General features: G+C 41.5%; 1 protein-coding gene across 5 annotated transcripts in view; it reads right to left on the bottom strand.

The window, feature by feature from the left end:
• Positions 1 to 356: 356 nt before the first annotated feature.
• BEST3 (bestrophin 3) overlaps positions 357 to 14,518 on the bottom strand; it is a 56,041-nt gene continuing 41,879 nt past the window's right edge. For 3 of the 5 annotated variants that reach the window (XM_012500093.2, XM_003259527.2, XM_003259528.3), the window contains one exon: positions 10,468 to 12,672. In XM_012500093.2, the coding sequence (XP_012355547.1) occupies positions 11,763 to 12,672 (910 nt within the window). In that variant the 3' untranslated portion in view covers positions 10,468 to 11,762. Of the gene's footprint in view, positions 636 to 10,467; positions 12,673 to 14,518 lie in introns of those variants that run through there. The other 2 variants (XM_012500094.2, XM_012500092.2) reach the window with 2 other exon arrangements.

The following is a 14,518-nucleotide window of genomic DNA, read 5'->3' as shown; positions in this document are numbered from 1 at the left end:
GAGTGGTGGAGACTGCAGGAAATTGGAGCATGTTGGCCAAAAAACCAGAGCTATCTGAAAATCAGATTCAGACTACCAGCCACCTTCCCACTGCAGACCAAAATTGCATATCTAATTGTGTTTCAGACTGCTAAATTAAGAAACTTATTAGTAAACATTATTTCACTTAATGTAAAAAAAAAAAAAAAGACAAAAACTAGATTCAGTAAAATTGCTTTAAGCACTTCTACTGTTCCACTTTTCATCATGGAAACTGGTACTTCTGGAATGCCCCAGTTTATACCCTTGAGTGAGTAATACTGACCGTATGTGAGGGTTGGGCCCTAAAGTCAGCACACATGAGAACACTGGTAGAGTGAAAATTACCATTAAAATCTCCTAGGAAGGTACCATGTTGGGCATTAATAAAGGGAATTTCTCAGGAACTCCACATGCCTGGATGCTAAAAAGTGGAGAATGTTTTTCAGTTGAGCAGCAGATGAGATTGTTGGCTTGTGTTTAGGAGCCAAGTTGTTTGAAAGATTCGAGTGTTGTACCTTTAACCACCAGGATCACTCTTAGCACACTGGAATTGAGGCTGAGGGAGTGGGATTTTTATATCTTCCATCTTCCACTCATTCTTAGGCGTCTGTTTCCTGGAGAGAAGGGGAGAAGGGAGAATGGTCTTTTCTTTCTACACGTATACAGGTGCTTCTCTTTTCTTTGCCAGACTCACAGAGTTGAATTCACATAGGCCACCACACATTTAATGTAGTTTCAGTGTTCTGAAGCATGGTCCCAGAACCTAAAAAGCTCACATGTGTACAAAGAAGAAGGAATTGCTGGTCTTGCATTGGATCTTCAGATGTGTTTCAGGCACCCAAACCAGCTTTGACTAATGACAAAGTACAATCCCATATTACACCCAAGAGTTTAAGTTGTTGCCAGTGAAGCAAGGGAGCAGGAGGGGAGCAGGTACAACTGTAGGGAATGTATTTATAGAGAAATAAGCTCTAGGGTTGGGCTAGATCCTTCAGGGAAGTCACATATTTGCCTCATGGTTTATGTGCGGGCCTGATTTTGAAACCCAACTCTGCTAATTATCAGCTCTGTGACATGGGTACAGTAGTTTATTTCCCCAAACCCCAGTTTCCTTACCTATAAAATGGGCATAGAGATACTTCACAGCTCGTTAAGAGAATTAAATGTGATAAGTAACCGTTGTAACTTTAAAAAAATTTCTTTTAGCATAATTTGGCTCTGTTGTTTTACTTGGTCTTTTAGAAGGAAAAGTTTATTTGAATTAGGGGGAGGAGGATTGTAAAAGGTTTTAGTGAGAGTTGTTTTAATAGGTTTTTGTGTTAATTTTTGGGTGCAGGGTATGATGCAGTATTTTATGAGAATAAGTAACTATTTTAATGGCTAGAGAGATGAGGATCGAGGACACAAGTTTTTTTTATTACTGAACCAATTTTTTACTAAATTTGTGAAGGGATTGTTTAGTTCAGAATTTTTGGCTAGCTTATTTGATAGGACAGTAAGATTCTGTAATGCTTTAGTTATGGTTCCGCTGGGAGTAGTGTTGTTAGGCATATAAGTACAGCATTGGGTTTTGATTATGACACAAACTCCACTTTCTTTTGCTAGTATTATGTTTAATGCTATTTTATTTTTCCAGGCCATTTGACTGGCAGGTCCTAATTGTTTAGCTATTTTTTAAAATAGTATTTTTAGTATAATTGATAAATCATTGCTGATTGTAATACATGTAATTTATTCAATTTACATTTTTATTTACAGTTCACTAGTAGAAGAACGTAGATTCAAATCCGGCAGCTATTTGGTTTTGGGCCTTAAATTTATTTGACATTTTTCTTGGGACTTCAATGGCATTTATATAAATATGAGAATTGAAGAACCTATGGGGGGCCTCTTTTGTTTGATGATATTTGGTTTTTATTTTTTCTGGTTGATGAAATGCCAGGGTGAAAGGGATGGCCAACTGAATTACAGCACAAATTTTGCTCTAGTTATTTGGCAGAATGTTCGGTATTGGTTTATTATAATATTACCACGCATCCGCTAGAGGATGGCTAAGGGCAGACTGATGGGTAAGCTTTTGGAAGGGCTAAAGCTCACCGAGTTTTTGTTAAGCCTCCCAGGAACGCTAAGTTTTTTCCCCAAACCCCAGTTTCCTTACCTATAAAATGGGCACAGAGATACTTCACAGCTTGTTAAGAGAATTAAGTGTGATAAGGTATGGACAGCACTTACTGCAGTAACTGCCACCTAATAGGTTCAATAAATGTTGGTTTCCCAAGGTTCTTCCATGGACCTCAAAGGGTAAGTCGGCAGAGGTGGTTGAGTGGTTATGGTGATTGGTGTTTGACTGTTCATCAGTTGTGTGCTGCAAACATAACTTTCTATCCTAACCTAGTTAACTGTTATGGATGTGGTGTGGAATAGTAGAATCAGCAATGAGCCTAGGGGACCTGTGTTCAAATCCCAGATTGAAATTTTAATTGTTGTGTAACCTGTAGCAAGTTATTTAGCTTTTCTATATTCCTCCTATTTAATGGGTAATAGGGCTTTGTAGCTGTTGTGAGGACCGATTGAAGTGATATATATATATAAAACACCAGGCACATCCTAAGTACCCAATAGTTGTTAACCCTCCCTTTCCTGACCTCACTCTCCTTTTTCTTTCACCATTTAGGTCAATTTTCTAATGTTCATCACGACTGTCTCTTTCTTCCTCCCCCAGGTATAGAATCTCCAGTGATGTTACTGGAACCAGCATTTGAGAAGGATTTATTTATTTATTTATTTATTTGAGATGGAGTCTCGCTCTGTCACCCAGGCTGGAGTGCAGTGGCGTGATCTTGGCTCACTGCAACCTCCACCCCCTGGGTTCAAGTGATTCTCCTGCCTCAGCCTCCCGAGTAGCTGGGATTACAGGCGCCTGTCACCATGCTCGGCTAATTTTTTGTATTTTTAGTAGAGATGGGGTTTCGCCATGTTGGCCAGGATGGTCTCAAACTCCTGACCTCGAGTGACCCACCAGTCTCGGCCTCCCAAAGTTTTGGGATTACAGGCATGAGCCACCGTGCCTGGCCTTGAGAAAGATTTTAAGTCACTTAGTCTAACCATTCATTTAGAGATGAGCAAAAGGAAGTCCAGAGTATTCAAATAACTTGACTGAGATCACACAGCTAAGTTTGTGGTTACATTTGATTGAGATTTTCAGGTCTACTAACTTTGGATCTATATCTGATTTGGTTTTATTTATTTCTTTTTTTCTTTCCTTCAAGCATCCATGCACTTATTTTATTTTATTTTTTTGATATGGTCAGACACTTTTCTAATCACTGGAGATGCACTGGTTGAAAAAGCCAGTGAATGGAGCTTACATCCCAGTGGAAAGGCCTGGCTGCCTTCTAAGGCAAGTGGACACATGTCCCATTTCCACTGTACCCATGAGAAGGGCATTGTCCCACCCGGCCCCTCACCAGCTAAACCTTTTTCCCTACAGAGTATCAGGGTCACATAGCCTCTGCATCAGGGCCAGGGGCAGCAAAACCGTGTTGAAGAGAGGTGAATGAATGTGACAGAAATCTGCCTGTCTTCCTCCATTGTTTAGTCATGAAAGTAATCGGATTCCATTTTTATTTGGAAAAAATGACTGACTGAAAGTGTTTTCTAATCTTGGTTGTGCTTTTCCTTTGGAGTCAGTAGGGTCCAGTAACCATGTGGATTAATACCAAGCTTATCATTAGAATTGAAGATGCTGCCACTTCCAGAAAGTTTTGTTCCTTGGGGAATAAAAAAAGATGAGATTCATTCACTTCTGAACCCATCTGCACCCATCCAAGCATGGCAGCTGATTTCTAAGGACAGGGCCAAGGAGGGCAGTAAACACTCAGTATTCACCCATCTTTGAGGCGTAAAGGGGAAGGGGAGTAAAGACTTAGACTGTAGGCCCAGAGCAGACCTCAGCAAGTAAGAACAAGTGATGCTGGCCATTTGGTGTAAGCCTCCACCTTTGCTGATCCCAGGCTCTAAATAGAATTTGATTGTGGACTCCACCTCTCTGGATTTGCTCCTGCCTTCTTCTGAGTGTTGAAGGATCCTGAACTATCATCTCTGTTTCTCCTTAAGCAAGAGCTCCTTAAGTAGCAGGCTTTACTCTTGCAGTTTAGTCTGATACAAGAGTTGGCCTATTTTTAGTCGGCTTTTATGCAAATGAGTGCTATGCCCCAAGCTCTGAAAGGGGAAACGTCACCACTCACAGGTAGCAGGAGGGCAGGCATTTGGAAGGAAGTTAGTATTTAGTGGAGAGGAGCTGGAGTTTTATTTCTTTTCTTCCACTCATATCACCCTCTTTCTCACCTCTTTCAGATGCTGTTTGTGTCATACCAGTGTATCTAATTTGCAAAAAATAGGTAGAACTTATGAAAGGTTGTTTAGTAGATGGGGGGATAATTGGCTCACTCTATGGAGAAAAAAACAACAAAACTTATCCCTACTTAACACTGTAAAGGAAATAGGACAAAAAATGTAGGAGAATATCATGAGAGAGGGATGAGGAAGGATTTCTCATACAAAACGTCAAAAGCATAAAACAAAAAAATTGATGAATTTGATTATATTAAATTAAGGATTTCTATTCAACAAATGCCATGGATACTTTTAATAGACACACAAAGGATCAGAAAAGACCACCACAATGTCTGAAACCAACAAGGGTCTATTATTAGTCTAGAAAAAGAAGGAACTCCTGAAAATCAACAAGAAAAGTATAGAAACTCCATTAGATAAAAAAGCGAAGAAGTTGAAAAGGCAATTTTCAGAAGAAGAGTCCTAAAAGGGTGCACAGGCACATGAAGAGATGCTTAATGGCATTAGTAATGAGATAAATGTCAATTAAACAACAATTAGTCATCCCTTTACATTTTTCAGACTGGAAAAAACAGATAGTGAGGCGATACCAAGCTTGGGGTTGGGGAAAGGGATGTAGAGATGCAAGCACACTTCTAGAGGTCAATCTGTTCATGGGTCTACACCCCAAAGAAACTCTTCTATGGGTCCCTAGGGTCTCTCGAGGGAGGTCCCTAGGGTCACTGGAGGGAGGTGGAGGCAATTGGGACAGTATGTAAGTGAGATATAAGACATCCTGGAGTATGCAGCAGCTAGAAGCAATTGGGGCAGTAGATAAGATTTATAAGAGGGAATTTGGGAGGATCTGAAAAACATAGTACTAAGTGAAAAACAAACAGATGAGACCTATACTACAAAAACATTTGCACACAAAACAATATGCATTTTATAAGAATGTATACAAGCAAAGGGCTTCATGTTAAACAAACTGAAATAGTTAGGATGGGGAACGGGATTGGGGATGAAGAAAACAAACTCAGGGGCAAACATGAATGAACTTCAGACGGCATGTTCTTACTTCCCAGGACCTGCAGAGAGAGTGGCAGATCCGTTAGGGTGGGAGGGAAACAACTTCCCAGACACCCAGCTTTAGCGGAATGCCTAACACTCAATAGTTGCTTAATGTTTCATGAATGATTATGAATACAAGTCCGACTGGTGACATCATCCAGGATTTCTACCAATTCCTTGAGGTTATTCTCCTGGAAGTCTGAGGCAGAGGAATCCATGAGTTTGCTTGGCCCAGGGAAGGTAGTAGACTGACCCAATCCATTGTAACTATTTTCTACTGAAAAGTCCTTTCTACATAAAGTGCCAAATTACATGTCTAGAAAATATAGTTTGTTCAGTCCTAAGAAAGACACATATAAAAGCTGAAGCTAGATCAGTTGTCTGTCCACAGTCTAGCAGTTTATTGGCACAAGTTCTTCAATAATATTGGTAAGAATTTATTATAATTATTTGAGACAGACTTGCTCTGTTGCCCAGGCTGGAGTACAGTAGCATGGTCTCAGTTCACTGCAACCTCCGCCTTCTAGGTTCAAGTGATTCTCATGCCTCAGCCTCCCAAGAGCTGGGATTACAGGTGTGCGCCACCATGCCCGGCTAATTTTTGTGTTTTTTTTTTTAGTAGAGACAGGATTTTGCCATGTTAGCCAGGCTAGTCTCAAACTCCTGACCTCAAGCCACCCGCCTGCCTTGGCCTCCCAAAGTGCTGGGATTATTGGCATGAGCCACTGTGCCGGATCTGTTGTCACTCTTTATATAAACTATAATCTAAGGAAATTACAATCATGCCAGCAATGGCATTTAGCCACTCTTACTGGTAGGAGCCATTCAAGGAATCCAAGCATGAGCCTCGGGGTTCAAATCTGATTTTTCTGAATTTGAGATATCAGATCCTCTATCATCAAGGGAAAAATGGTAATTATTTCACAGCTTGTACATAGAATAGGAATTTAGCCTGTTGCTGGGCTAATCTGTTCTCTTCTAGTTCTGTTTCTTTCTCTAGCTCATCTCTCATCATTAATATCCTTGATGGTTGTCTCATTTTTACCTTCTTATTGGCCTAAATCAGCTTTCTCAAACTTGGTATATTGGGCCAAATAGTTGTGGATGTCTGTCCTGTACCTTGTAGGATGTTTAGCAGCATTTCTGGCCTCTACCCACTAGATTCCAGAAATACTCCCCAGCATGACAACTAAAATTATCTCCAGACATTGTCAAATATCTTCTGGGTGCAAAGCCATCTCTGGCTGAGAGCCACTGGCCTAGACAAAGAACCTGGAACACACCAGTGCTTTTGTGCAAAACCCGTTTTAGAAACGTTCTTATTTGTTTTCAGGGTACAAGATACAACATTCCCTTTGCTGCTTCTGGCAAATATCTAAAATTAGAAGATCAGAGAAGATGATTATAGGTAACCACCTGGCCAAATCTACCTGTGGCAAAAGGAAGGTTTGAGTCCACTTTCTGAGTTAACTCAGAGACAAAACAAAATAAAACACAAAAATGTAATCTCCAAACTGAATTAATTATTTGAGCAAATGTGGTTTTTGGGTCTCTATTTTACAGGGAAATTGGTGCATTTTCCATTTGCCATGGCCAGGCATGAGCTGACTGCACAGGTGGAGGTGATGAAGAGAGAGAGTTTGGAGAGAGGCGAATGTTTGTTAGGATTCTGTCTCTCAAGCTTTGCCAGTGAATAGGAATATTTTTTCTGGGTTTTGTAAATTTGCAAAAAGAGAATGATCCTGGTATTCTTGAATTGGTTCTTTCAACTCAGTGGCCATATGAGTGGAAAAGCCTGTCCCAAAAATTAAGGTCCATAGAACTGAAAAAACAAAAAAGCGTGCAAAAGTATTGAGGACCTATCTGACATAGTTCAACAAGACAAAATGAGGAAATCCTTGGTTGTTACTGTTAATAGCCCAGCACATCAGAAAATGTTTGTTGTTGATCATGTAGATGATCGTGATGAGCGAGGGGCAGGGGGAATTAGGTTTCAACTTGCTCTTGCTTAGGAGTTTTCACAGTTGTAGTTGTTCTTTCTAATCAACTGATCCAGGACCAGGTTTAGGGAGATTAGATACCTCAAGAGGGTCTTCTAACTTTGAACCAGGGGTTCTAAATCCTCTAGATTTATAGTGGAGAAAACAGAATCAACTACTTTTCTCCAGTTCCATATTTTGATTGAGGGGATGGAGACACATAATGGGTTAGAGGAGGAATTCATTGCCATGGTGATGAGGCCTGGGATATGGTGGACAGTGAAGAACTATGACAAAAAACACTGCAGAGAAAGAAGATGTGGGAGGAGTTGGGAAGCATATGAAAGGAAAAAAAAAAGCCAAAAGAGAAATGACTAGATTAATAATTTGGAAGCTTAATGGTGTGTGTCTTAGAAGAAAAGTTTTCTGAGCCAGGCACAGTGGCGCATGTCTGTAAGGCCCAGCTTCTCTGGAGGCTGAGACAGGCAGATCTCTTGAGCTAGGGAGTTCAAGGCCAGCCTGGGCAACCTAGCAGGACCTGTCTCTAAAAAAAAAGAAGAAAAAGCTTCCTGAATGAAAGAGGTTAGAATCCTGTAGAATAAGTAGATCCTGGCAAACAAGTGACTAAATGAGGAAGAGAAGAAGGGCTTTTTCTGAAGTTCATAGTGAATCCATGGGAACGTTAATCCCCAGTCATGCTTGCCATCCATACAGTGCTGCTGCATTCCCAGCCTTCTCTCACGACGCCTCATGAAGGCCCAGTGAAATGAGGCAGAAAAGAGCCCATTTTACAGATGAGAATAAGAAGTTCAGAAGAACAGAGACTTGTTCAAATTTATAAAGGAAAACACTGGTTTTCCTTATCTCATTATAACACATGGCCACTTGGGCTCAGTAGATTCTCAGAGAGTAGATTTCATGACAATAAGATCTCAGAAAAATGACTTAAAATGGAATCAAACAGGGTGTGGTGGCTCATGCCTATAATCTCAGCACTTTGGGAGGCCAAGATGGGTGGATCGCTTGAGGTCAGGAGTTCAAGACCAGCCTGGCCAACATGGTGAAACCCCATCTCTACTAAAAATACAAAAAAATTAGCCAGGTGTGATGGCGGGCCCCTGTAATCCAAGCTACTCAGGAGGCTGAGGCAGGAGAATTGCTTAAACCCAGGAGGTGGAGATTGCAATGAGCAGAGATTGTGCCACTGCACTCCAGCTCTGGGCGACAAAGTGAGACTCTGTCTCAAAAAAAAAAAAGAAAAAAAATTGAATCGATTTATCTGGAGAAGAAGGAAGCTAGAGGGGAAAACACTAAAAAGAAGAGGTGTATTTTTAAGATTTAAATAAATCTTTACTTTCATGGCAAATTTTACATTTCTCCATTCCATTTAAAATATTTTCCATAGCTTAGCTGAACCAGGCTGAAAGTGGATGCCTGGAGTGGTGGAGGCGATACACCATGAAGTAGACAGGACAGTAAAGGAAGGGGATATAACAGCCTTCTTTGTTTTGCTGGGGGCCAGTCATCTCTAAAATTCTTGGAAAATTGAGAAACAGTTAGTGGGCCATTTCCTTCCTGAACTGCAAACCCCAGCATCAGGGCAGAGTTATCTCTACAAAGCAGGGAAAGAACGCAACAAATAGAGCTTGGCCTCACCGCACTCTCTGGCTTTTGCATCACATTTAATGTGAGAGAGTTGAGCCTGTTCTTGGAATGGGCAAATTCAAAAGATTAAGCCACCAGGCCATGTAACCCTTCATCCAGGTGGGTGAAGGTTCCAGGACTCAGGGAAAAAGGAGGTAGGCAGGCAATGAAATCAGGTACATGAGAAGAAATCATTTTGTTTTTTTCAACCATGGTCTGTGTTGAGTAAAAACTCATTTTAGAATTAATAGAGAATTTCTTCATCTGCTCTGAGCAATTGCTGGCTTGATTTTATAGCTGAATTCAACCACATGGGCTCATTGAGCATGTCATAATTTAGTTTCCATTGCAAAGAGAAAATGAGAGTCTATCTCAAATTTTGAAGAAATATTGAGGAAATTAAAAAATTATCTGGATAAAAGTGCATAAGAGGCGCGTGGAAGCAGAGATAAATGAACACTGCCAGCCCTTCATAAATGTATTATTATGTTTGTGTATAATTTATCACCTTGGATTTAGGAATGAAAACTGATTATGTTTCAAAAGCAGCTAAGTAGAAACTTACTTGAATTTGAGCAACAGATAGAGCCAAAGAGAAGAGAATAAACAGACTGAAATTGAAACACCCAAGAAAATAGCATTAAGAGCCTGGTGACTGGGAGAACGTTAGGGATCCTGCCTTCTAGAAGTGTTATATTGGCTCTTGATCCCATAGTCTGTACGTAGTGCTTTGGGAATAACGCGGCTTTCCCAGGTGCTAACACTACCAACCAACATAGAGAACCATCAAGGTGTAGCATTTCCTCTAATATTATTTCTTTTCAGTCCTTTAAGAAAAATCAGTTAAAGTGAATGTTATTGCTGTCATGCAGCTCGGAGGCCTGGGAGATACGAAATCTTGTGAAAATGTGCTAATCTTAACATTGCGTATCAGGAGGAGTTGGGGAAGGGAAGGAGGGTCCTGCCAACTTTTTTCTGTCATGAAAAATGAAGAGGACTGTGGCTGGTACTCCAAGCTGGAGCAATGCCCTTCTCTATGAATGCATAAAAGACACAGGTAGACTTGAGCGTGGAGGACCCAGAGAGGCCCTTGAGGCTGGAGAGATTTAGCCTGAACCTGTGACTTGGGCATGCCTCCCTTGGGGCATCCTCCAGAATGCTGGGCAAATTGCTGGCAGATTCAAGGCCTTACAGATAGCATAGGGCAGTGAGAAAGCATAGTGGTTAACAGTGTGGGCTCTTGAGTCAGATAAACCTGGGTTTGAATGTGAACACTGTCACTTCTTGGCTATGTGATTTTAGGCAAATACCTTACTTCTCTAATGCCTGTTTCTCTTGTCTTTAAAATGGAAATAAGAGTATATCAGTCTCATAAGATTTGCTGCTGCCTGGAACAGTGTAAGCACTCAATAAATGGTAGTTTTGAGGGTTATTTTATTTCTAAAGCCATATGTAGTCAAGTGCCATCATATGACAAATGGTAAGTGCAGCAGTCGTAAGGCATGGCCTAGGCACTTGGGAGCCCACGACAAACAGCTGTCCTGAGAGCTCCCTGGGAGGAGTACCAACATCCGATCCCCATTATGCAGCTCTGGACCCCATTAGCCTCCCAGCTCCAGTATCCTACCTCATTCCCAAATGACTCAATAGACACAGTAACTGGTCCCATGTTGTGACACGAATAGGATTTTTGCATAAGAGTTCAAGTTAAACAGACGTGAGTCATCTTATTCTTTGGTTCCATAGCATTTGGCTATGCAAATTTCATATTCTCTTGGCTTCCTTTTTCTCCAGTGCCCAAGACCAAATAGTGGAAGCAGAAAGAAATGTCAATGGCTGCAAGGGCGCGGGGGGAACCATCACTCCTGTATGCCTTCCACTGGAAGTGAGGCTGGAAGGATATCAGGCTGGATTTGTTGACACCTTTGATGGTTCTGTAGGAGGCCTTGCCAATGTCTTATATTTTGAAATTCATGGCAAGACATAAGCAACAGATTTGGCAAGAGGAAATATTATAACCTGAAAAATGGGACAGATTACTAGAAAAGCAGCACAACCAGAGAGAAGGGAAGGGAAAAAAAGGATGACAGAATAAAGGGGAAAGAGAGAAAAGTAGAAAAGGAAATTGAAGAGAATGAAGTGTTCTGGTGCTGATGAAGCTTAAGAATCAGGAAGTGATAATAAAAATAATAGTTATAGAAAGTAGGAATGAGATGGTTAGAAAGCCTCAAACAAAAAAGTTAGGAAGGAGGGGGTCTTTCAGGCATTAGGTGATCCATCTCCTTTCTTTATGGCTAAAGAAAAGAAGAAAGAGAAAAAAGAGAAATAGAGAACCCTGTGTGTCTGGGCCTTTGGGTCTAGGGGATTGGACTATGATCTATGAGACTGTTTCCACAACTAATAATCTATGAATTTATAAGTCATGTATGTTTTTCAGATTCCTTTTTTGGTTAAGACTTATTTGGTTAAGTCATTGTGGTCTGTGTAACTTCCGATGAAAGCCATGTTGTGATGGATGACATGAATGCGTCTGATTTTTCGCACCTCTCAAAAAGTCAGGATCATAATGCCCTTCAAAGTTCTAAGTAGCTTATACAGTGTGATCATGTTTTTAAAAAGTTGACCAGCCTTCAGGTATGTCCTGGGCCTAATATGCTGTTTTTGGGGAGATAAGAATCTAGGCTAGAACCAGGCCCTAGAACTTTGTGTCACTCATTTGGGTGATTCCTCAGTTTCCTTGTTGTTCAGCTCTATGATATCTGTTTCCTTGGTGTCCAGGTTTTCCATTAAATACAGCATATCAGGAGAGACTCGAGAGCCAGCCACAATGTTGATCCCACTGATCTCTGAGGATGTTTCTGTGTCAATTAAAAGAGCTGGCTGAGAGCTCATGGGATCTGGACTTAAGTTTCCCAGGGAAGTGTGGCTGGAGTCCAGGAATCCCGGAAGACTCCACCTTTTTAGAAAGGTATCACCAGGGTCTCCTTCACAGTTGAATATGTTTTCCTCAGCGATGGCTGAAACAGTCTGGGGACTGGGGCCTCCAGGAGGTGTCTCCTTCTCTGAGGGAGACAGGATGGATCCCATGGGGCCCTGCTTCTGCTCAGTCTTTCTTGGCTGAATCCCTGTAAACTCAGAGCTCAAGATGGAGGTAGCAGAGTCATGGTGGTAGCCGTCTGATGTGGGCACTGGTGCTTCGGCCGCTGTGATGAATACCTCGGGTACCAGTGGCATTTTGATGGGGGAAGTTCTCACACTGGACTGTGGGGTCAGGCTCTGTAAAGTGCTTGTCTGGCTGGTCTCCCTGATGGTGGACAGCTCTCCCATGCTGAAGTGCAGCGTGGGGCTTCCTTCTGGGAAGCAGGATTTCTTCCAGGTGGGTGAGGCCCTGTGGGGGTTTCTTGAGGGAACATCCAGTAGATCTCTGGCTGGGTTGAGGTCATCTCGGGGTAAGAACATGGAGCTGTCACTTGTCTGCCTCCCGTAGCTTCTTCTTCTGGGGCTGGAGGGGTGTTCGTGGGCACTCAGGAACCGCTTGACTCTTCTTATCATGGAATGCCGATGGCCATGCTTCTCATAATTCCACAGCCACTCCTCGTCAGGAAAGTCAGACCCAGACAGCCTGAAACACACAATGACAAGATCCAGGCAGAGTAGCTTCGGGGGCCTAGCTTTGGGGGCAGAGTCTCAAAGTTAAGATATGAGTTTGGTATTTTTGCCTTATAGATTTTTTAAATGGGGGTTTGAGGACTTGAGATAGTCTAGCAGAGGCTCACACACTTTTTGATCTCAGATCCCTTTTAAACTCTTAAAAATTATTGCGTATCCCAAAGAGATTTGCTTATGTGGGTTATATCTATTACTCTCTTCTGTATTTAAAATTATAACTGCGGAATGTCTGAAACACAAGCATATACGAACACACATTCCGTTGACTGCTAAGTGATGACATCATCACATATCTTGTGGCCTCTGGAAAATTCCACTGGACACTCTTGACAGAATGAGAATGAAAAAGGCAAATAACATGTTGTGCTATTATGAAAACATTTTTGACCTTCAGGACGCTCTGGAGTGGTCTTAGGGATCCCCAGATATCCCCAGACTACACTTTGAGAATCACTGATCTAGAGACTTGGACATTAAGAAATGTCTATATATCTATATCTATGAATCTATCTATCTATCCATCTATCTATCTATCATCTATCTATCTATCTATCTATCTGTCATCTAGTATATATTCTTTCTCCCTTAGTACAGTTGAATAAAGGTCAAGTTTCCCAAGGACCCATAAAACCCCCCTTAACAATGGATCATAGGTAAATTCATGAGTGTGCAATGCCCAGCTCACATTTATTGACTATATACTAAGGCCCAGCTAAGCACCTCCTATGCATTGATTCATTTAGTTATCACAATAATTAGATGAGTTGGTATTAGTATTATTATTTACACTTTACAAATGAGGAAACTGAGGCCTGGAGAGATTCACTAAATGTACTTAGCTAGTGAGAGCAGATTCGGAAGTCTGGCTCCAAGCCCTTGCTCCTAATCGCTTTGATGGAAAGCCTACTATACAGGGGTCAAGGGATGAGCTAGAGCCCAGGGTGGAATAGTGAGTAAAGCACAGTCCTTGCTCAGAGGTAATTTGTAAACATTCCTGATAAGGCTTTGCATTTATGTCTGTAAAATTAGGGTTAAAAAAAGAGAAATTGGAACCTTGTGGAAAGGATATATTCATCCAGTTAGGGTGAACTCGCATCGCGATTGGGCTCCGCTTGTGATTAAATTTGATGGATTGGCTACCAATAATTTCCTGCTGAATTTTTACCATTTAAAAAATAAAACAAATAATTCTACCATTTAATTAATTAATTTATTTATTTGAGACAGAGTCTTACTCTGTCACCCAGGCTGGAGTGTAGTGGTGTGATCTCAGCTCACTGCAACCTCTGTCTCCCAGGTTCAAGTGATTCTCGTGCCTCAGCCTCCCCAATAGCTGGGATTACAGGTGGGTGCTACAAGCCCAGCTCATTTTTGTATTTTTAGTAGAGACGGAGTTTTACCGTGTTGGCCAGGCTGGTCTCGAACTCCTGACCTCAAATGATCCACCCACCTTGCCCTCCCAAAGTGCTGGGATTACAGGCATGAGCCACCACACTTGGCCAATCCTACCATTTTAAATCTCCTTCAGGAGTGACATAAAATGAATAATTGAGGTGAGATAAGCCTGTTTGGTAGTTTGGCCTACTCTGGCCTTGGATTACATAGTTATTTGCCACACATCTCTGTGGCATTACATCCTTAATGGGGTTTGAAGAAGGACTTAAAGCCTTGCCCTTGAACTACAAATGCTCATCATGCTAGCTCTGGGAGCAAGAGTAACCAGCCGGTCCCAGTCCACTATTGGTAGTGACATCTCTGGTGACAAGATGCCGGGTGCATTTTATGTGACATGAAGGAAA

This window comes from Nomascus leucogenys, chromosome 10, assembly GCF_006542625.1.
Source record: "Nomascus leucogenys isolate Asia chromosome 10, Asia_NLE_v1, whole genome shotgun sequence".
NCBI lineage: Eukaryota > Metazoa > Chordata > Mammalia > Primates > Hylobatidae > Nomascus > Nomascus leucogenys.
The sequence above is the reverse complement of the archived record's forward strand: the minus strand, read 5'-3'. Positions and strand labels throughout refer to the sequence as shown.